General features: G+C 48.1%; 1 protein-coding gene and 1 non-coding gene across 3 annotated transcripts in view; one reads left to right on the forward strand and one right to left on the reverse strand.

Moving 5' to 3' along the window:
* LOC123773871 (rabphilin-3A) overlaps positions 1-22,769 on the reverse strand; it is a 648,197-nt gene that overhangs the window by 174,271 nt on the left and 451,157 nt on the right. For both annotated transcript variants that reach the window (XM_069318825.1, XM_069318827.1), the window contains exons 5-6: positions 20,327-20,447; positions 13,838-13,968 (exon numbers count right to left, since the gene is read on the reverse strand). In XM_069318825.1, the coding sequence (XP_069174926.1) occupies positions 13,838-13,968; positions 20,327-20,447 (252 nt within the window). The remainder of the gene's footprint in view (positions 1-13,837; positions 13,969-20,326; positions 20,448-22,769) is intronic.
* On the forward strand, positions 22,485-22,603 carry LOC123774078 (5S ribosomal RNA). Its single transcript, XR_006774894.2, has one exon. It is a non-coding gene; the product is annotated as a 5S ribosomal RNA (ribosomal RNA).

Below are 22,769 nucleotides of genomic sequence, written 5' to 3' on the forward strand. Positions count from 1 at the left end.
GTCCAACTGCTTTTTCTTCCTAGCTTCTTCAGTAATTTTTCCATTTCATCTCGAGACACCTCTATTTTGTCTGTGGGTGGTCTCTCACACTGGCATTGTCTGGTTCTCTGAAAATCCCATTTTGCAAAAACACTCTTTGGTACCGTCCGTTTAGTGTTTAGCACATGTTCTTTTTATTGAATGAAAACCTGTGTCCCCATGTTGAACCAGTCCTCTCACTTTATGTGGAACCAGTCCTCTCACACTTTATGTTGAACCAGTCCTCTCACACTTTATGTTGAACCAGTCTTCTCATACTTTGTGGAGCCAGTCCCCACACACTTTATGTGGAACCAGTTCCCTCACACACTTTATGTGGAACCAGTTCCCTCACACACTTTGTGGAACCAGTTCCCTCACACACTTTATGTGGAACCAGTTCCCTCACACACTTTATGTGGAACCAGTTCTCTCACACACTTTATGTGGAACCAGTTCTCTCTCACTTTATGTGGAACCAGTTCTCTCTCACTTTATGTGGAACCAGTCCTCTCACTTTATGTGGAACCAGTCCTCTCACTTTATGTGGAACCAGTTCTTTCTCACTTTATGTGGAACCAGTCCTCTCACTTTATGTGGAACCAGTCTTCTCATACTTTATGTTGAACCAGTCTTCTCATACTTTGTGGAGCCAGTTCTCTCTCACTTTATGTGGAACCAGTTCTCTCTCACTTTATGTGGAACCAGTTCTCTCACACTTTATGTTGAACCAGTCTTCTCATACTTTGTGGAACCAGTCTTCTCATACTTTGTGGAGCCAGTCTTCTCATACTTTGTGGAGCCAGTCCTCTCATACCAATCCTGCTTTTTAATTTTGCATCTGTTTCGGTATATATTTTGTTCCTTCCTTATTAATGTAGAAAAAAAATGACATGCATCTCCATTTGCTTCTTGCCTAGCAATTGAGCTTTGCAATCACGTTCATTAAAAACTTGCTAACTTCCCCCAGTACATAGCCTGATCTCACAATTCAGACTGATTTCTGAGCTCAAGGGTCTGAGCTCAAGGGTCTGATCTCAGAGCTCAGTCAGTGATCAGTCATCGGCAGAGATCACAGGTGTACAGTAAACTATGGTACACAGAGCTCACAGGTGTACAGCAAACCAAGGTACAGAGTCATATTTTATTATATAAATGTTGAGAATATATCGTTTGATCCAGTATGTTATTATTTTACTGTGTAAATTTTGTACCCAACATAACCTACCTTTGAGACGGTCTCAATAATTCAAATGTTTTATCGTATCTATGCGTGCCGTATATGTTCTCTGTATCCCCTCAAATTCAGGGATCTCTCTGCTGTGAAAGGTGAAGTGAACAATAGCTCACTATATAGCGACCAATACTCAAGACGGGACAGCATCAGTGATTTAAATAGTAGTAGCCTTATTGGGAAGTCTCTGGATTTGAACGTTGTCATAATCCTCTACTTACTCTCCTGGCCGCCGCTATATTTGCTCGGTTATGTTCACTAAATGTCAGGTCGTCAGACATCATAATTCCCAGATCTTTTACTTGTAGCTTTCCTTCTATGAGTATGTCTCATTGTGCCCTGTACCCTGTGTTTCGATTAACTTCCTCGTTTCCACCATACCTGCAACTTGTCACCGTTAAACATGTTATTTTCAGTTGCCCAACTGATGACCTTACTAATATCGTCTTGTAGTTTTTCATTGATTTCCACAGAAGTAATTTTCATCCTGATTTTTGTATCAACTGGAAAGGAAGACACGAAGCTGTGTCTAGTATTTATATCTGATACGAGTGAGAACTGTGCTCCAAGTACACAATCATTGGCTGCACTACATTTTATTTGATTGACTATTAATCTTTGTATTGTGTTTCACAGGAAATGCTGCCGTTGTTGGGAGGGTGACAGACCAGGTGTTTAGACGGACGGTAGACAGACGTGTCAGCATGTCAACTACCGTTGAAGCGACGCCCACACCCCGCCACGCCCACACCCCGCCACGCCCACACTCCACCACACCCCACCACGCCCACACCCCGCCACACCCCGCCACGCCCACACCCCGCCACACCCCGCCACGCCCCGCCACGCCCACACCCCGCCACGCCCACACCCCGCCACGCCCACACCCCGCCACGCCCACACTCCACCACACCCCACCACGCCCACACCCCGCCACACCCCACCACGCCCACACCCCGCCACACCCCGCCACGCCCACACTCCACCACGCCCACACCCCGCCACACCCCGCCACACCCCGCCACACCCCGCCACGCCCACACTCCACCACGCCCACACCCCGCCACACCCCGCCACACCCCGCCACGCCCACACTCCACCACGCCCACACCAGTAGGAACGGAACAAGACTCCAGCATGTGTAGGCCGGTGCGTTATCAAGTTACAAATTCGTAATATGACGCACGATTGAGTTGGTGTGAAGGGGAGGCGGCGGGGTGGTCACGTCCTGGGCAGGCAGGGAGGGAGGGAGGGAGGGTCCAGGAGGGTACGTGAATTTGGAGAGAGAGGAATTTATGGGATGGGAGGAAGGATGGGGAGAGGGAAAGGAGAAGGGAGGGAGGCAGCAGTGAGGACAGGGATGCTACAAACGCTTACAACTACAACTAAACTTTAACAGTGAAGATCCTGAACAACTGGTCAACAACACTTATTATAACATATCAACATGAAACTTTTTTACCCAAAACTACACTACAAAAAGAAGCTAAAAATATACACTACACATAAGCTTAGGAGAGCGAGAGGTGCAAGTGTTGTGGGGTGGCCAGTGGTAGTTGTCCAGCACTGTGTGTGTGTGGACCAGTGGTAGTTGTCCAGCACTGTGTGTGTGGGGCCAGTGGTAGTTGTCCAACACTGTGTGTGTGGGGCCAGTGGTAGTTGTCCAGCACTGTGTGTGGGGCCAGTGGTAGTTGTCCAGCACTGTGTGTGTGGGGCCAGTGGTAGTTGTCCAGCACTGTGTGTGTGGGGCCAGTGGTAGTTGGCCAGCACTGTGTGTGTGGGGCCAGTGGTAGTTGTCCAGCACTGTGTGTGTGTGGACCAGTGGTAGTTGTCCAGCACTGTGTGTGTGGGGCCAGTGGTAGTTGTCCAGCACTGTGTGTGTGGGGCCAGTGGTAGTTGTCCAGCACTGTGTGTGTGGGGCCAGTGGTAGTTGTCCAGCACTGTGTGTGTGGGGCCAGTGGTAGTTGTCCAGCACTGTGTGTGGGGGGCCAGTGGTAGTTGTCCAGCACTGTGTGTGTGGGGCCAGTGGTAGTTGTCCAGCACTGTGTGTGTGGGGCCAGTGGTAGTTGTCCAGCACTGTGTGTGTGGGGCCAGTGGTAGTTGTCCAGCACTGTGTGTGTGGGGCCAGTGGTAGTTGTCCAGCACTGTGTGTGTGGGGCCAGTGGTAGTTGTCCAGCACTGTGTGTGTGGGGCCAGTGGTAGTTGTCCAGCACTGTGTGTGTGGGGCCAGTGGTAGTTGTCCAGCACTGTGTGTGTGGGGCCAGTGGTAGTTGTCCAGCACTGTGTGTGTGGGGCCAGTGGTAGTTGTCCAGCACTGTGTGTGTGGGGCCAGTGGTAGTTGTCCAGCACTGTGTGTGTGGGGCCAGTGGTAGTTGTCCAGCACTGTGTGTGTGGGGCCAGTGGTAGTTGTCCAACTACCAGTGGGGTCGGGTCAGGGAGGGGGGTCAGGTCAGGGAGGGGTCGGGTCAGGGAGGGGGGGTCAGGTCAGGGAGGGGTCGGGTCAGGGAGGGGGGTCAGGTCAGGGAGGGGTCAGGTCAGGGAGGGGGGGTCAGGTCAGGGAGGGGGGGTCAGGTCAGGGAGGGGGGTCAGGTCAGGGAGGGGTCAGGTCAGGGAGGGGGGGTCAGGTCAGGGAGGGGTCGGGTCAGGGAGGGGGGGTCAGGTCAGGGAGGGGGGTCAGGTCAGGGAGGGGTCAGGTCAGGGAGGGGGGGTCAGGTCAGGGAGGGGGGGTCAGGTCAGGGAGGGGTCAGGTCAGGGAGGGGTCAGGTCAGGGAGGGGTCAGGGAGGGGGGGTCAGGTCAGGGAGGGGGGTCAGGTCAGGGAGGGGTCAGGTCAGGGAGGGCGGGTCAGGTCAGGGAGGGGGGTCAGGTCAGGGAGGGGTCAGGTCAGGGAGGGGGGGTCAGGTCAGGGAGGGGGGTCAGGTCAGGGAGGGGTCAGGTCAGGGAGGGGGGTCAGGTCAGGGAGGGGGGTCAGGTCAGGGAGGGGTCAGGTCAGGGAGGGGGGTCAGGTGAGGGAGGGGGGTCAGGTGAGGGAGGGGTCAGGTCAGGGAGGGGGGGTCAGGTCAGGGAGGGGTCAGGTCAGGGAGGGGGGTCAGGTCAGGGAGGGGGGTCAGGTCAGGGAGGGGGGTCAGGTCAGGGAGGGGTCAGGTCAGGGAGGGGGGTCAGGTCAGGGAGGGGGGTCAGGTCAGGGAGGGGTCAGGTCAGGGAGGGGGGGTCAGGTCAGGGAGGGGGGTCAGGTCAGGGAGGGGTCAGGTCAGGGAGGGGTCGGGTCAGGTCAGGGAGGGGGGTCAGGTCAGGGAGGGGGGGTCAGGTCAGGGAGGGGGGGTCAGGTCAGGGAGGGGTCAGGTCAGGGAGGGGTCAGGTCAGGGAGGGAGGGGTCAGGTCAGGGAGGGGTCAGGTCAGGGAGGGGGGGGTCAGGTCAGGGAGGGGGGGGTCAGGTCAGGGAGGGGGGTCAGGTCAGGGAGGGGTCAGGTCAGGGAGGGGTCAGGTCAGGGAGGGGGGGTCAGGTCAGGGAGGGGGGTCAGGTCAGGGAGGGGTCAGGTCAGGGAGGGGGGGTCAGGTCAGGGAGGGGGGGTCAGGTCAGGGAGGGGGGTCAGGTCAGGGAGGGGTCAGGTCAGGGAGGGGTCAGGTCAGGGAGGGGGGGTCAGGTCAGGGAGGGGGGTCAGGTCAGGGAGGGGTCAGGTCAGGGAGGGGGGGTCAGGTCAGGGAGGGGGGGTCAGGTCAGGGAGGGGGGGTCAGGTCAGGGAGGGGTCGGGTCAGGGAGGGGGGGTCAGGTCAGGGAGGGGGGTCAGGTCAGGGAGGGGTCAGGTCAGGGAGGGGTCAGGTCAGGGAGGGGTCAGGTCAGGGAGGGGGGGTCAGGTCAGGGAGGGGTCGGGTCAGGGAGGGGGGGTCAGGTCAGGGAGGGGGGGTCAGGTCAGGGAGGGGGGTCAGGTCAGGGAGGGGTCAGGTCAGGGAGGGGTCAGGTCAGGGAGGGGTCAGGTCAGGGAGGGGTCGGGTCAGGGAGGGGTCGGGTCAGGGAGGGGGGGTCAGGTCAGGGAGGGGTCAGGTCAGGGAGGGGTCGGGTCAGGGAGGGGGGGTCAGGTCAGGGAGGGGTCAGGTCAGGGAGGGGGGTCAGGGAGGGGTCGGGTCAGGGAGGGGTCAGGTCAGGGAGGGGGGTCAGGTCAGGGAGGGGTCAGGTCAGGGAGGGGGGTCAGGTCAGGGAGGGGGGTCAGGTCAGGGAGGGGGGTCAGGTCAGGGAGGGGTCAGGTCAGGGAGGGGGTCAGGTCAGGGAGGGGTCAGGTCAGGGAGGGGGGTCAGGTCAGGGAGGGGGGTCAGGTCAGGGAGGGGGGTCAGGTCAGGGAGGGGTCGGGTCAGGGAGGGGTCAGGTCAGGGAGGGGGGTCAGGTCAGGGAGGGGGGTCAGGTCAGGGAGGGGTCAGGTCAGGGAGGAGGGGTCAGGTCAGGGAGGGGTCAGGTCAGGGAGGGGGGTCAGGTCAGGGAGGGGTCAGGTCAGGGAGGGGTCAGGTCAGGGAGGGGTCAGGTCAGGGAGGGGGGTCAGGTCAGGGAGGGGTCAGGTCAGGGAGGAGGGGTCAGGTCAGGGAGGGGTCAGGTCAGGGAGGGGGGTCAGGTCAGGGAGGGGTCAGGTCAGGGAGGGGTCAGGTCAGGGAGGGGTCAGGTCAGGGAGGGGGGTCAGGTCAGGGAGGGGTCAGGTCAGGGAGGGGTCAGATCAGGGAGGGGTCAGGTCAGGGAGGGGTCAGGTCAGGGAGGGGTCAGGTCAGGGAGGGGGGTCAGGTCAGGGAGGGGGGTCAGGTCAGGGAGGGGTCAGGTCAGGGAGGGGTCAGGTCAGGGAGGGGGGGTCAGGTCAGGGAGGGGGGTCAGGTCAGGGAGGGGGGTCAGGTCAGGGAGGGGTCAGGTCAGGGAGGGATCAGGTCAGGTCAGGGAGGGGTCAGGTCAGGGAGGGATCAGGTCAGGTCAGGGAGGGGTCAGGTCAGGGAGGGGGGTCAGGTCAGGGAGGGGGGGTCAGGTCAGGGAGGGGGGGGTCAGGTCAGGGAGGGGTCAGGTCAGGGAGGGATCAGGTCAGGTCAGGGAGGGGTCAGGTCAGGGAGGGGGGTCAGGTCAGGGAGGGGGGGTCAGGTCAGGGAGGGGGGGTCAGGTCAGGGAGGGGGGTCAGGTCAGGGAGGGGGGGGTCAGGGAGGGGAGGGGTCAGGTCAGGGAGGGGTCAGGTCAGGGAGGGGTCAGGTCAGGGAGGGGTCAGGTCAGGGAGGGGTCAGGTCAGGGAGGGGGGTCAGGTCAGGGAGGGAGGGCGAGAAGCTATAACATGGGACTTCATGTCAACATTTATGCTGTGTTAGATTTCTCTGGGAAGTAAATGAGTCGAGAGACAAGATGTGAGAAGTGTAGTAGGGACACAGATAAAAGGAGAGGCTGCTCTTTACATCACCGAGTGTGACGAGTTCACTATTGAGACGCAAGGTACATCTGTGTACCTTGCGTCAAAGTGCATATATTGCCAAATTATTTAAATCACCTGTTGTGGTTGGCTCAGTCACTCATAGCTTAATATATAGTGACTTAGAACTGTGCCCGCGTCCAGGGAGGACAGAAGACGATGTGTATATGCTGCTTAACACTGAACATGAATGACCACATCTGTGGTTGCTCTCCTCGGTCTCCTCCATGCCCTTGCATGCCAGAATGCTTTAACTGTGGCAAACCAGGCCACCTTAAGGCAGCATGCACATCAAACAATACTCGTTACCAACCTCATGCCATACATAACAATGCAGGCCCATACTTACTATCACAACCGTCCATATTGCACATTTCACCGTAGACCTGGCCATGTTTTTTATTTATTTATTTATATACAAGAAGGTACATTGGGTTTGTGAGAATACATAGCATAGTATTTACAAACTTGTAAAGCCACTAGTACGCGCTGCGTTTCGGGCAGGTCCTTAATCTAACAGATAATTTTAAGTAGGTAAATTCTAGCAGAATTAATAAAATAACAGATACATTGCAAGAAAAAAAATGAGATGAGAGAGATTAGTAGGTATATTAAAGCTCTGATTGATTGCATTGACAGCTTGATTGGTAATTTAAACAAAGATTAATAGGCACCATACAGCAGATTGATAGCACATATAAGGCAGCAATGATCACAATGATAAAGTTGTTTGCATTAGGTACATAACGACTGGGTAGCAAGAGATACAGTGCAATTTTAAAGCAATAAGGTAGGAATCTATGAAGATGAAATTAGGTACTTTTAAGTTTTGTTTTTGAATGACGCAAAAGTTGGACAGCTTTTCAATTTATTAGGGAGTGAGTTCCATAGACTGGGTCCCTTTATTTGCATAGTTTTTACACAGATTAAGTTTGACTCTGGGGATATCAAAGAGATATTTATTTCTGGTGTGGTGATAATGGGTCCTATTACATCTGTCCAGGGAGAGTTTCAGAGTAGTATTTGCATTTAAAAACTGGGCTTTGTAAATGTAACTGACACGAGAGAATGTGTGGAGTGAGTTTGTTTAGCATGTTTAGGGAGTTAAACAAGGGGGCTGAGTGTTGTCTGAAAGCAGAATTTGTTATTATTCTGATAGCAGATTTTTGCTGGGTAATGATGGACTTGAGGTGGTTTGCAGTGGTTGAACCCCATGCACAGATACCATAATTAAGATAGGGATACATTAGTGCATAATATAGAGAGATGAGAGCAGAGTTAGGTACATAATATCTGATTTGGAGAGTATACCAACTGTTATACTTTGTCATTATTATTACTGATGTTAACATTGTCTATCTGAAGCTGAATTGCATTTGTAGATTTGCTTCCAAATAAGATGTAGTAGGTCTTTTCTATGTTAAGTGTTAGTTTGTTGGTTGACATCCATAAGTGGACTTTTTTAGTTCATTATTAACAACATTATTTAGTGTGTGTGGGTTGGGGTTAGAGTAGATGAGGGTAGTATCATCAGCAAACAATATAGGTTCAAGAATGTTAGACATTAGGCAGATCATTGATGTATATAAGAAATAGCAGAGGTCCCAAGATGCTGCCCTGTGGCACTCCAACGGTTATTGGTAGAGTGGGAGAGGTTATATCTTTGATGGCTTCACATTGGTATCTGTCACTAGGATAGGATTGGATATAGTCCAGGGCATGGCCTCGGAGTCCATAATGATGGAGTTTACGTAAGAGGTAGTTGTGATTAACAGTATCAGAGGCCTTTCTCAGGTCAATGAAGAGTCCAATCGGAAACTCATTTTTGTCAAGGGCTGAGTAAATTATATCAAGGAGACTAATAATTGCATCGTTGGTACTGAGTCTGTGGGATTTTTCTGGCAAGGTTAGCACCAACTGATGAAAAGAAATTATTTTCATTTGCCATTTCTAAAGCAGTTGACGGTATAAGGCCATCCTTAGAGTGTGTTATCTGGTTGTGGGAGTGTTGTTTAGTTCCCAGGATATTAGAGATGGTTTTCCATGTGCTTTTCATGTTGCCTTTTGCTTCTTTAAATCTATTCTCATAATATGAAAGTTTTCCTTTTCCTATGATACTGGTAAGCACTGATGAGTACCTCTTAACTACTTTGTAACTAGGCCAATCCTAAATTTCTTTTCATATTCATGTTTTTTGTTGATTGATTTGAATATGCCACTTGTGAGCCACGGATTGTTTATTCTTTTGTCAGTTACTTGTTTGATAAGGAGGGGACAGTGAGTGTTGTAGAGGCTGAGTTTTGGAGAGGAAGAGGTTAACTAATGAATTTATATCCTGTGTATTATTGATTTCAGATTCCCAGTTAATATTGTGAAGTGCATTTGAGAGGTTGCCTATTGCTGCTGCACTGTGTAGCCTGAATGTGAGTTTCTTGCTTTCTGGTGGAGTTATGTCCATGTTTGCTATGAGGAAGGTAGGACAGTGGTCAGTTGTTCTGTCATAGATTATACCAGATGCAAAAGGAGCTGTTATATTAGTCCATAAGTGATCCAAGGTTGTGGCAGATGTTTGAGTGACTCGGGTGAGCTTGGTGTGTGAGATTAGCATACAGGAGTGCATGCTGTTACGGAAATAATGAACTTGAGGGTTATTTTGTTATGTCACGTCAGAATGCCGAGCTGCTCGTGCACTGGTCTGAACCTACCACCAGCTGCCCGGCCATGACACTGCAGACTGGCGAGCTCACAGCGGTTCTAACCCAGCTAAGTGATATTGCCCTGCACCTCCTGCCCATAACCAACCACGTGCTGCAACCCCTAACCATCTCCGACCAAGCACTGCACGTGCTCCTGCAACCTGACCTACTGCCCATGTTAGGTTTGCGAACACTGACAGTCACAACACAGACGGACACTGTGACTCGCGGATGACACACTGGCATCATGACCGTCATGAATAGTACACACAACGTTCTGGTGTTGTGTACCAGAATGTGTGACTTCACCGGGAAGCAGAGTGATAGAAAGAGTGAACTCGAGTATACTAAGCCAGTGGCAAGACTCAATGTGAGTCTGATTGGAGGTGATTGTCCAATCATCTGTGGAACAATCAAGTGTGGAATATTCCAGAAGTGTGTTAGCTTTAGGATGTTAGTGAATGTGTAGCGTGTTCGCAAACGTGAAGGGTGAGGATCACCCTCAGTTGAGGAGCGGTGTAAGAGTGAACACACCGCGTGCTAACGAACAGAAGATGAGAATATGAGAGAGCAGTGTGTCTCACCTCTGACCAACAGAAAATGGGGTTGTGTGGTGTGGGTAAACACACTACTCGTAGAGGAGTGTGGGGGGGGGGGTTTAATTATACCTCAGTAAACATAGACTGTGAGAGATGGTTGCATTCAAGCTGGAGCTCTACGGATCATGTCCGAGTGATTAATAAAGCTTGCATTTGTGCATCTCCAGCACCTGGGTTTAACATCGATCATTTCATTGTTGTAGGGTGGACTCTATCCAATATTGTGGGTACAGTACTGGGTCCCCTTGCTAACTCTACAGTCTACCTGCCACGTCGATCATCAACTACAGCAGCCGTGAATGAGCGTGAAGGTGTGATTCACTGTAAGTACGAAATTCCAGGGTATTGTTGAGTAGTGTGCACACGTATATAATTTGGTAATTAGTAATTACCAAATCTCTGATTATCAGACATTCTCGTAACGAGATCACTGTGTCAGAGTCCACATTGATTGTGGAGGCGTTAAATCTGTCCACTTGACAGCTCTTAACCTTCCTTGACCTGTCATTAGTGATTGACGGGTGACGTATTGTGTGTGTATAAGTAACATTGAGTTAGGATTTGTCTAACATCTGGTTACACGTATTGAGAAGAGATTGACTACTAAGGTTGTCTCAGTGGCCCGTAAGAGGTGTTAGTGGTTGTCTATGTGGCACGCTAATATTAACATTAACTCTCAGGTGTGAATTTCTTGTGTGAGATGTTGTCTTGTGGTGCAATACCTCGTTAGTGGCTTGTCTGAGGAACAAACGATAAGTAATCTGTCTGATTACTTATTGAAAAGTCATTAATGTATTCCTTGAAGCCATTAATGTAATTAGTAAAGTGATTTGATTATAACTGGGTGGGCATTTGTCTGAGTGATAATGTTGTTAACGTAACTGTTGGTTTGTTGACTGTCTTATGTGACAGTAATGGGGAGTCAGGTGGTGACAGCCACAGTGAGCAGACGTGTCTGGTCACTCCTGCCTGCTGTGTTGTTGGTGTGGCTGGTTGTTGACGTGGTGGTTGGTTGTTGTTGGTGTGGCTGGTTGTTGACGTGGTGGTTGGTTGTTGTTGGTGTGGCTGGTTGTTGACGTGGTGGTTGGTTGCGGCCTTGTGCCCCGCGGGTGCTGTGTGATGAGGGGCCCATTACTCCCGTGTTGCGGTCTGAGTCTGTTAGCCTGGAGTTTTCCAGCAAGGTGAACTACCCTACTGTGGAACTGATGCTGTGTGATGTGCTGGGTCTGGATGTGGCTGCTATTTTTGGGGTGGAGGTATTGACTACCCATAGGGCGGTGGTGAAGTTGGCTACCGACGAGGATTACTGAGCGTTTCTGCGCCAGTTTGAGGGGCGGACATTCCAACTGCCAAGAGATGCTGGGTCGGTTGTTGAATTCGACCGCAGTGAAGTTTCGAAATACGTCAGTGTTCATGGCGCTAATACTGAATTCCCAGAGGTGTTACTGCAGAGGTACTGCGGGCAGTTTTGGAAAGTTGTGCGTGTGCGGATAAATGTCATTTCGTATGATCGTTTATGGGGGTGTTCAAAATGGCATCCACATGCTTGAAATGCGGCTTCGGTCGGACATCCCATCATCTATCAAGCTCATGGGGTTCTACGTCCATGTGTACTATGCCCGGTAGCCCCAGACATGTTTTCATTGTGGGATGTCGGGCCACCTAGCTGCTGGAAGCTCTGTGGGCGTCCTGGAGAGAGTGAATTTATTCCACGAGGAAAATTTTCCATCCGCTAGCTGTTGAAGAGGCTTCGGAGGAAGTGGCTGTGGGCATGTCTTTGGATGCTGTGCCTTTCTGTGCGTCGGATGGGGTGGCTGCACATGGTGGGGGTCGGATGCTGTGGTGTCGTTGGATGTGTATTCTGAGGCTGCTGTTCGTGCTGTTGACGCGTGTGTGGAGCGGCGGGTCAGTCTCCCTCTGTTTGCCTCTTCTGTGACTGTTTTGCCCTGTGCTCCTGAGGCTTCTGTCTCGGTATGCCTGCTGCTTCTGCCTGCTGTGCTTGACCTGACCCCCGATGTCGTCGCTGCCGCTGAGGTCCTGCGGTGTGCCAGGGATCGGACTCCCTGCATCTCACGGGTCTTGGATTCTATGGCTGTGTTGAGTTCTGATGATCTATGCCCGGATCCTAAGCGTTCGAGGCATTCTTCACCTGGTTTGCTCTCAGTAAGTTCCGACTGGGCAGACGTGGGTGAGTTTGCAAGTTGCGTGTCTTCTGACAGTAAGGTGGCGGTATTTGGTGATGTTGTGGCAGATTCGGCGGAGGTCCATGCAGAGGATGCGGTTGCAGGTGATGGGGGTTGTGAATTGACTCCTGTGTGTTCCCCCTGTGCCCCCCTGCTGTGGGCTCCCCAGAATAGCAGGTGGTGCCCCCTCCTGCGGTACCTGGGTGAGGCCCGTGACCTAGTAGTGATTCTCAAGAAGGATGTGTGCTGTTAGGGCTCTGTGCCTGTGCCCCATGCCCCGCAGTCCAATGTGCAGCGGCAAAGTGAGTTAATGCCTCCGGTGGCTTCAGCCCCTGTACCGCAGCCTCTTTAGTGCGGTACGGGGTTCGTCAGCATTCGTCAACGCCGCTGGGCCCTGTGAACCCGCCGCCTGTGTGGGTGCAAAGTGTGTAAAGTTTTATCTGTGATATTCTGGACTTTATGCAGCGCCCTAAGCCACCGCCGGGCGGTCGTCTTACTTGAGATGACTGGGCAGTATGGGAGGCGTATTGTATACAGTATCCTAGGGCTCTGATTTTCCAGACAAGTATGTGTAGGCATTTTCATATCATGTATATGTTGTGGGCCCTTCAGGCTTTAGTTTTATTGTAAATATGTATTGACTGTATAGTGTGGGTGATTTGGTGTTCGTTTCGGACTGCCTTGTGTATTGTCTTGCTGTATGTATTTGTTATTATGTACTTATGTCTTTGTGTTATTTATGTATTTATGTTAGGTTTGGTTTGGGGCTTCTTGTTCTGTTTGTACTTTTGTTGTTGCTCTGTTTCTTTGTCTTCTGTTTTTGTTGTATTTATGTAGCATGCTTTTGCATGTAGATATAAAAAAAAGTGACAGTAATTAACAATTTTTATATAATTAATTGAAGTAAATTAATTGAGGAGTTAATTTGACTCTTTGTAATAGAATGTCTTGGTGGCATTGATTGTTAAAGCAAGTGTTGTAGTTGTTGTATGTCAGTGACATTTGCTAAAATAAAGTAATTACTTGTAAGGTTCTCGTCAAGGTTGTTGTCTTAGTGACATTGTTGTGTACATATTTACATATGTTGATCTATTGTGTTGGTCAAGTGTTTTGATATTTGGCAAGAGTGTGCACGAAGTGTTTCAGATTAGTCAACTGTTGTTGATGAGCTGTCCAGTGGGTCGAGACCTTGTGTTTTTACACCTATCAGTGGTGGGTCTGGAGGCCTACCGCTAAGTGGTGTTTGTCAGATTTGAAGTGACACTCTTGAATTAATATAAAGTGGGTGGCTGTGTATTAGCACGAAAGTTTGTCGAATAAATTCAGTTATTTTCTTACACAGACCTTTTATATCATTCTTCATTCTGCAGTATCTAATTAACTTACCAATTAACTTTGTTACCACTTGTGCTGGCTCAGGTTCCAGCCCCTAACTCCAATCACTGAATATAAATTCGGTGTGAGAATCCATCCACTACCTGCTAGATTTGATTGGGAGCGTTGCAGAGTAAAGGACCCAAGTGAGGAGGGCTCTGTATTGGCTTGTGGGGGTGAATACCGCCTTGGTCTTCATCTCTATTTGGAATACGGCACCCTTGGCGTTTTGCTCCTGACGCTCACTTTCTGCATCACTAATTTCCTATGACGCACATAACTCGGGGTCTGGAAACAGTGACCGCTACTTACCGGGCGACAAAGGCGACTTGTCAGAGGTGTGGTCGTCGGAGCTGTCCCTGGCAGACCCTCCGGCGCCCACAGAGTCCTGGGAGTCGAAGCGGAAGGGCGAGGGTGACACGCTGCGGGACCTGGGGTTGGGGCTGGGCAGGGAGATGGGGCGTTAGTTACTGTTCCACTTGCCTCTGATGGTTGTTGTGTGCATGTGCGGTGTATGGTGTGATGGTTGCTGTAAGGTATGTATGTGCACAAATATATATTATGCATTATATAATGACTGGCACTTTATATATTAGTATATTTTGGTAGCAGTCTTTCTTGTAAACATATGTTGTTGAATATGACCGAAAGGGTAAGATTAATAATTCTAACACGAATCTTCTCAATATTTCTTATGTTTTTCTTCACTGTCGGGGGAATTTAAAAACTAATTCGGCGGAACTGTGTATAAGTTCATTTTCTCATTTTTTATTTATGGTCTAACACCTAAAAGCGTTTTGCAAGGACTTCTCACATTTTCAAAGACAGGTTTACACATATCATTTCATACTTATATTCGTTTTAGGTGAGGTGATATGACACAAATGTTTTTTGGGTGAGTTGACACAAATCAATGGGAATGAATTGCATATGAAAACATTGGAAAGTAACTACAGAATATTGGCCTATTGGCCCATATTTTCTCTTGCTGCTTCTATGTTGGTCGGGGTCTTGAAGTGGGTAGAATATAGTTATGTGTTAATTGGCTGTTGATTGTTGGTGTTGACTTTTTGATGTGTAGTGCCTCGCTGATGTCGAGTCTCCTGCTTTCGCTGTATCTATGGATGATTTCTATGTTGCTTGTTAAGTAAGTAAGTAATTATCAAAAGAAGGCACCAAACCGGGAAGGCAATGTAGCACCATCAAATGTGCGGAATAATCAGAGGGTGCTAAATATCACCAAGAATGCCAATACGAGAACAAAAACGCATAAGGCGAACGATGTCAAAAGTATCGGAGTCACCAAGAATTTTATTTAGGGACAGGTGACCGCGAGGGGCGGTCGGAAAGCAAGACACACGCTCGTCCTGGAAGTCGGGACATTCAAGAAGGACATGCATGACTGTAAGAGGGACAATGCAATTAAGTCAATAAGGAGCAGGGCAGCGCTCCATCAAGTGACCATGGGTTAAGCGAGTATCGCCAATATGCAACCTGACCAGAGCTGTTTCCCATCGCCGGTTACGGTGGTAGGAGGATGGCCACGAGGAAACACAACACTTAAGAGTACGTAGTTTGTTACCAGTAACAGACAACCAAGAAGCCTGCCAACGGGTAAGGATGGAGGAATGGATAACCGGGTAAAAGTCGGAATATGGAATACCCTTACGAGAGATGGGACAAGAGCAGACAGCTTCCATGGCAGCAGCATCCGCACTCTCATTTAAAGACACACCAATATGGCTGGGAACCCAACAAAACTCAACCGACTTAAATCTACTGTGAACAAGAAACAGCCAATGCTGGATCTCGACAACTACTGGATGAACCGGATTAAAGGACCCGAGAGCCATGAGGGCACTACGAGAGTCAACAACAACTACAAAGGAAGACTGACAATGAGAAAGCAGGAGACGAAGAGCATAGAGAATAGCATAAAGCTCCGCTGTGAAGATGCTAGTCTCTGGAGGTAAGCAACACATATAAGTGCGATCAGGAAAAACAACAGAGTAGCCAACACCGTCCACAGACTTAGACCCATCTGCTAGACCCATCGGTGAAAACAGAAATGGAGCGGGAGTGAGAAGAAAAGTGCCCAAGGAGTTGCTTGTTAAGATTTCTCTGTTGTTTGTGCATTGGTAAGTGGGCTTGTGAAGGTATAGACGACGTTGGTTTCTTTCAAGGCAGAGTTCTGTTTGGTGTCTGGAGAGTTTTTCATGAGTAGGTTGGCCGTTTTCTTGTTTTTGTAGTAAATTGTCAATTGTATCGTCTGATTTTTGTCTGTAGGGATAACGTTCCTATTAATAATATCTTTCAGAACACTTTCCTCCGTTTTATGAGCTGTGGAAAAGAAGTTCCTGTAAAACAGTCTAATAGGGGGTACAAGTACTGTGTTAGTTCACTCTTCAGAGGTTGCATGGCGTTTCACCTTTCTTTTTATGACGTCTTTAACATAACCGTTAGAGAAGTCATTGCTGACTTGGACCTGCCTTACCCTACAGAGTTCTTTATCGACTTGCTTCCAATCAGAGCTGTGACTGAGAGTCCGGTCGACGTAAGCATTGACAACACTCCTCTTTCCCTGTCTGGGCACATCATCAGCCAGATACCCACACCCACATACAGAATGGCTAAGCGATTCAACTGCCTGATGATTCCTTATGTGCCTTGTGCCTTTAGCCTGAAGTCTCCAAAGGAATTCGTTGACTTACTGCGGGGAATCAAGGGCCACAGGGATAAGAGCCTCATTGGATGTGGGGTCGCTGTTTACCAACGTACCTGTGGATAAAACAATCGGGATGATAATGGACAGAGTGTATCGTGATCTGGCTTGTAATCCTCTTGACATACCAGAGAGCATACTGAGAAAGTTATTCCAAGCCTGTACTAAAGAGGCACCCTTCTCGAGTCCCGATGGGCACATGTACAAGCAAGTAGATGGGGGTCGCCATGGGTTCTATCCTAGGTGTCCTGTTTGGGAACTTCTACATAGGAACCATAGAGCAGAGGGTTTTAGTTGACATGGACTTGAAATCCACCATATACTGCAGGAATGTTGACGATATTTTTATGCAGGTACCTGATGTCAGACGTCTGCAGCAGCTGAAGGAGGCATTCGAGCAAAATTCAGTGTTAGGTTTCACTTACGAGATGGAGAGTGATGGGAAGCTGCCCTTTCTAGATGTAACAGTCATGGAAAGAATTGGAGGCTTCCATACTGCAGTCTACACTAAGGAAACAAACGTAGGAATGTGCCTTAATGCCAATAGTGACTGCCCAGATAGGTACAAGAGGAGTGTTGTCAATGTCTACGTTAACCGGGTTCTCAGGTCTGGTTGGAAGCAAGTCGATGAAGAACTCTGTAGGGTAAGGCAGGTCCTAGTCAACAGTGGCTTCTCTAATGGTTATCTTGAAGATGTCATAAAAAGAAAGGTGAAACGCCATGAAACCTCTAAAGAGTCAGCTAACACAACACCTGTACCACCCTATTAGGCTGTTTTACAGGAACTTCTTTTCAACGGCTCATAAAACGAAGGAAAGAGTCCTGAAAGATATTGTTAATAGGAACGTTATCCCCACAGACAAAAATCAGAAAATACACCTTTGGCAGGTGGAGTCCACAGTGATTCTACGTCCAACGAGACCAAACTAAATTCCAAAGGGTAACGAAGGACACTACAGCCAAATTGAAAGTAAAGGTCAACAAATTGATCGAAACTGTGAACCGGATCAACCTGCTAAAGATTATTGGGGAATATAAACCTGGATACGCGTATGGAAATGTCAAGACACATAAGCCTGGAAACCCACTTCGGCCAATCATCAGCCAGATACCCACACCCACGTACAGACTGGCGAAGCGACTCAACGGCTTGCTGACTCCTTATGTCCTTTGCGCCTTCAGCCTGAAGTCTCCAAAGGAATTTGTTGACTTACTGCGGGGGAACACGGGCCACAGGGATAAGAGCCTCATTGGACGTAGAATCACTGTTTACCAACGTACCTGCGGATGAAACAATAGGGATGATAGCGGACAGAGTGTATCGTGATCCGGCCTGTACTCCTCTTGACATACCAGAAAACATTCTAAGGAAACTACTCCATGCTTGTACTAAAGAGGCACCCTTCTTGAGCCCGGATGGGCACATGTATAAGCAAGTAGATGGGGTCGCCATGGGTTCTCCCCTAGGTGTCCTGTTTGCGAACTTCTACATGGGTACCATCGAACAAAAGGTCTTAGTCGACATGAACTTGAAACCGGCCATATACTGCAATTATGTTGACGAAATTTTTACACAGGTACCTGATGTCGGACATCTGCAGGAGCTGAAGGAGGCATTTGAGCGGAATTCTGTGTTGCATTTCACTTACGAGATGGAGAAGGATGGGAAGCTGCCCTTTCTAGATGTAACAGTCATGGAAAGGAGCGGAGGTTTCCATACTGCAGTCTACACTAAGGAAACAAACATAGGAATGTGCCTCAATTCCAACAGTGACTGCCCAGATAGGTACAAGAGGAGTGTCGTTAACGCTTATGTCGATCGTGCTCTCAGCCACAGCTCAGGATGGAAGCAAGTTGATGAAGAACTCTCTTTCTTTTTTGGAACTTTCCACAGCTCATAAAACGGAGGAAAAGGTCCTGAAAGATATTGTTAATAGAAACGTTATCCCTACAGACAAAAATCAGAAGATGCAATTGACGATTTACTATAAAACCAAGAAAACGGCCAACCTACTCATAAGAAACTCTCCAGACACAAAGCAGAACGCTTTAAAAGAGAACAATGTCGTCTATGCCTTCAAATGCCCACTTGGGGACTGTAAGCCTCAAAGAATTCAGTATATAGGCAAGACAACAACATCTCTTTCCAGGTGATTAACGATGCATAAGCAACAGGGCTCCATTAAGGAACATATAATCTCTTCCCACAACCAGACCATCACCAGAGAAGTCTTAACAAAAAACACGGAAATCATCGATAGATACAGCGATAGCAGGCGGCTTGATATCTGCGAGGCACTACACATTAAGAAGTCGACACCAGCAATCAACAGCCAATTAATGCACAACTATATTCTACCCACTTCAAGACTCCGCACCAATATAGAAGCATCAAGAAATATGGGCCAATAGGCCCTTTGCAGTTACTTCCATTCTTCCCTTTAACTTACAAAATATTATACCCATTGTTTCGTGTTCTGTTTTGTGTTGAAAGTTTGTTTTCACCTCATCCAAAACTGTTGTAACATATCACCTCACCCAAATGCAGGTATAAAATCAAAACTGTTTAAACTCTGTTTAGTGTTTGCAAGTTATAGTTGTGTGTGTGTGTAAACTAAAGTCTTTGAAAATGTAATAAGTTATTACGAAACGCGTTCAAGTGTCGCATCAGACTAGAAATAAAAATGAATTTTGAAGAATTGATTTTTCAATTACCATCAACAGTGAAAAGAAATATAAGAAATTTTGAGAAAATTCGTGTTAGAATTATTAATTTTACTTTTTCGGTCATATTTAATAATATATGTCTACAGGAAAGACTGCTACCAAAATATACTAATATATATACTAATATATATATATATATATATATATATATTTTCATATGATATTACTGTGTTTGTCATTTTATTAATTGATATTACATGTAAATGCTTCTAGTTGTGTTAGTGAGAGTGTAAACACGGTTGTGTCCAACGTCTGTTTACAGTAGATTAGCACAATACTGTTTACAATTGACTAGTACAATATTGTTTACAGCAGACGAACACAATACTATATGGCCGGGTGTATACCAGCAGCCTCCACCACCTCCGGGGGGGGGGGGGGCTGGTGGCCGAATGGACAGCACGTTGGACACGATAGGTACCTGGGAGTTAGTCAGCTGTCACGGGCTGCTTCCTGGTGTGTGTGTGTGTGTGTGTGTGTGTGGTGTAGGGAAAAAAGGTAGTAGTAGAAACATTTGATTGACAGTTGAGAGGCGGGCGGAAAGAGCAGAGCTCAACCCCGGCAAGCACAACTAGGTGAGTAGAGGTGTGAGAGAGAGCAGGAGGTGCCCAGAGGGTGAGGCTGTGCTCCTTCCCCGGATGGAGGACAACTATCTCTACTGCTTTAAATCGTAAGTGATAATTGGTAATTCTCTGAACTGTTTTGATTTTTCTCTCATGTTAGCTACACATTAAGTGTTGGTGTTCATGTTAACGTTGTTTTAAACTATACTATTGATTTAGACAAGGCAGTACACAGACATATTGAATAATAATGTACAGAGAAATATTAGCAAATGTTTAATCTGCAAAAGACCTGAGCGTGTGAGTAATGCTACACAAGTATAATATTGTGTGTGAGTAGTGTAGCGAGCGTGTCTTGCATGCAACATAGTTCAACAATGGTGCTTCCTGACACAAATCCCTCAGAACGTCTCTCTGTAAATCGTGAATTGCAGGAAACATGGATAAAGCGTGGCAGATAATGACTGAACTATGTATATATAGGCATGTAAGGCCAGAAATATGTATATACATTAGCCCAGTGCTATATAAACTATACATTAACACAGTACTATAAACTATGTCTAGAATTAGTAAGATATGTGTTAAGAATAAAGGTTTTCGGTTAATTCTTATTAATCTATGATGACTTTATTGCTAGGCAGATGACTTGACATGTATTTGAGAGGATATGTAGCTTCACACTACCCTTGTATCTATGTGAAGCACATGAGCACATGTTTTACCATGGAACCATTATAAATATAACAATAAACTAGAGAATGAAATGGTTGTTGTATAGTGACTGACCTGGCCGGGGGCGCGGGGGTGTCCGAGTCGTGGCCGCCGCCCTCGCTGGCAGTCTTCCTCAGCCGCCGCTGCATCTCGTCCTCGGAGCTGGTGTCCGTCTCCACCTCCGGGCTGCACCCTCCTGCAACACGTCAACACGTGCCTCGTCACACCTCCATGCTACTCTTAACCTCCCATTTGCAGCCTCACCAGCACAAGGACACAAATGATGCTGATTATTCAAGATATTATTTATTAGCTGTTAAAAGACGACAAAAAAATCATCTTTGTTTAAAGTACACATTTCTCCATCAATATTTACATTTCAAAGTTTTAATCGTAGGGGCTGTTGTAGTACGAGCCTCCCAGTTGGCCTCTTCAGGCTCCCTATCCAGTCATACTCAATCTGAACAGCGTCTTGAAGCTACCCGTTACGATATATATCTACTAATTTGTGTAGAGTTGAGGTAGAAATTGTTTAAAGAAGCATTATATAAAAAAGTGTCAGATATATATATGTTCGTGGAGGCAAATGTCAGTTGTCTGCTGGGAGACCGTAGAGTTCCACGATATCCCTCCGCCCAGCAAAGTGGTGCCTGAAGATATGATTTGATTATATATTTGACCAATATGTACAGGAGAAATACGCCTGTTGAACTCCATTATTTCTTAACTAGCTGTACCCGGGCACACTTTGCGATGGCTCAGCAACAACCCTCCCGTCCCCCTGTCCTCCCCATCATTCCCCATCCCCTCATCCTCCCCACTATTCCCCCCCTCCCCCATCCCCTCGTCCTCCCCATTATTCCCCACTACCCTGTCTCCTCGTCCTCCCCACCATACCCAACTCCCCCGTCCCCCTGTCCTCCCCACCATTTCTTCCTCCCCCGTCCCCTCATCCTCCCCACCATCCCCCACTCCACTCTCCCCTTTTCTTCCCCATCATTCTCCATTCCCCCGTCCTCCTCACCATGCTACACTCCCCCGTCCCCTCATCCTCTCCACCATTACCCCCCTTCCCCGTCCTCTCGTCCTCCCCACCATCCTCCACTTCCCTGTTCCCTTGTCCTCCCCACCATTCTCCACTCCCCCATCTGTCCCCCCTCGTCTCCAACATTCCCCACTCTCACGTCTCCTCGTCCTCCCCACCAATATCCCAACCCCAATCCCCTCAGCCTCCCCACCAACCCCACTCTCGTCCCCTCGTCCTCCCCACCATTCCCCACTCCTTCATCCGATGCGTTCCCAAATGATCTAATGTTCCCATCACTGAAAAATAAGTAGAACAGTAAGAAACGAAATGAAAAACAATGAAAACATTACAAAATACACTATACTTACCAAATGAACGGTATTGTAAACAACACAGTTCAGTTCCAACGCAATGTCACACAAAATAATTAAATCAAAATGAAAATAAATCGAATTCTATGAAAATTAAATTTGTCAATGAAATCGGAAACATCGAAATAGAATCGTAACATATTAATATAGCGTGTGTTGCTGTTACGTGCAACAGATGGCGCTGTTTAAAAAAAAAATGTTCTTAACTGTTACAGACGTGACATCTACATAGTATGTATATAAAAACCCGCTCGGATGCGAATGGAATGTTGCGTAAAAATTTCAAAGCAATCGGTAAAGAACTTTCGGAGATTAGCGATTTTGAACGAACGAACATTTACATTATTATTTATATAGATATAGATGATAGATGATTGAAAATCTGGTATTGAGGGTCGGAAGTGAGAGGGCGTCCTCAGGGACTAGACCAGAACAATGGCGGAAGGGACATTCGTGTGAGTCAGGGCTTCAGGTTCCTACTGCCACCCCATCAGTCAGATAAGCCACAGTTCATGTTCATTTAACTTGCAGAATATCATAGTGTTGGTTTGAGTGACTACAGAGTAGTTATACAGAGAGAGAGTCAAGATTTCAGAATATATTTTTATGAGTCGTTGATGATGAGGAGCTAGATGAGCCACCACGCTGCTAACCTGATCTGTGTTCATCTTTATATGAGTAAAACAACATGCTCAATATTCCACCAAACTTGATATTTCTGATTCTTGTATATTAATTAAAGTACAGGATGGATATGGGAGAGTTCCACTCATTAATTATTTTTAGATTATTTTTATCTGTAAATATATATATATTTTTACTGTTACGTGGTATGGCCAACGGCCATACCACGTTGAGAACACCGCTTCTCGTCCGATCAGCGAAGTTAAGCAACGTTGGGTTTAGTTAGTACTTGGATGGGTGATCACCTGGGACCACCAAATGCTGTTGGCAATAATGTTAGAGGCCTGGTTGACGACCGGGCCGCGGGGACGCTAAGCCCTGGAAGCACCTCAAGGTATACCTGGATGTTTCTATGCTCCTTTGGGGATATTCCGTGGACAATTAGGGCACTCAAAAACTCATATTAAGGCAGACATTTAATTTTCTTTTCTATACG

This window comes from Procambarus clarkii, chromosome 91, assembly GCF_040958095.1.
Source record: "Procambarus clarkii isolate CNS0578487 chromosome 91, FALCON_Pclarkii_2.0, whole genome shotgun sequence".
In the NCBI taxonomy this organism is placed as follows: domain Eukaryota; kingdom Metazoa; phylum Arthropoda; class Malacostraca; order Decapoda; family Cambaridae; genus Procambarus; species Procambarus clarkii.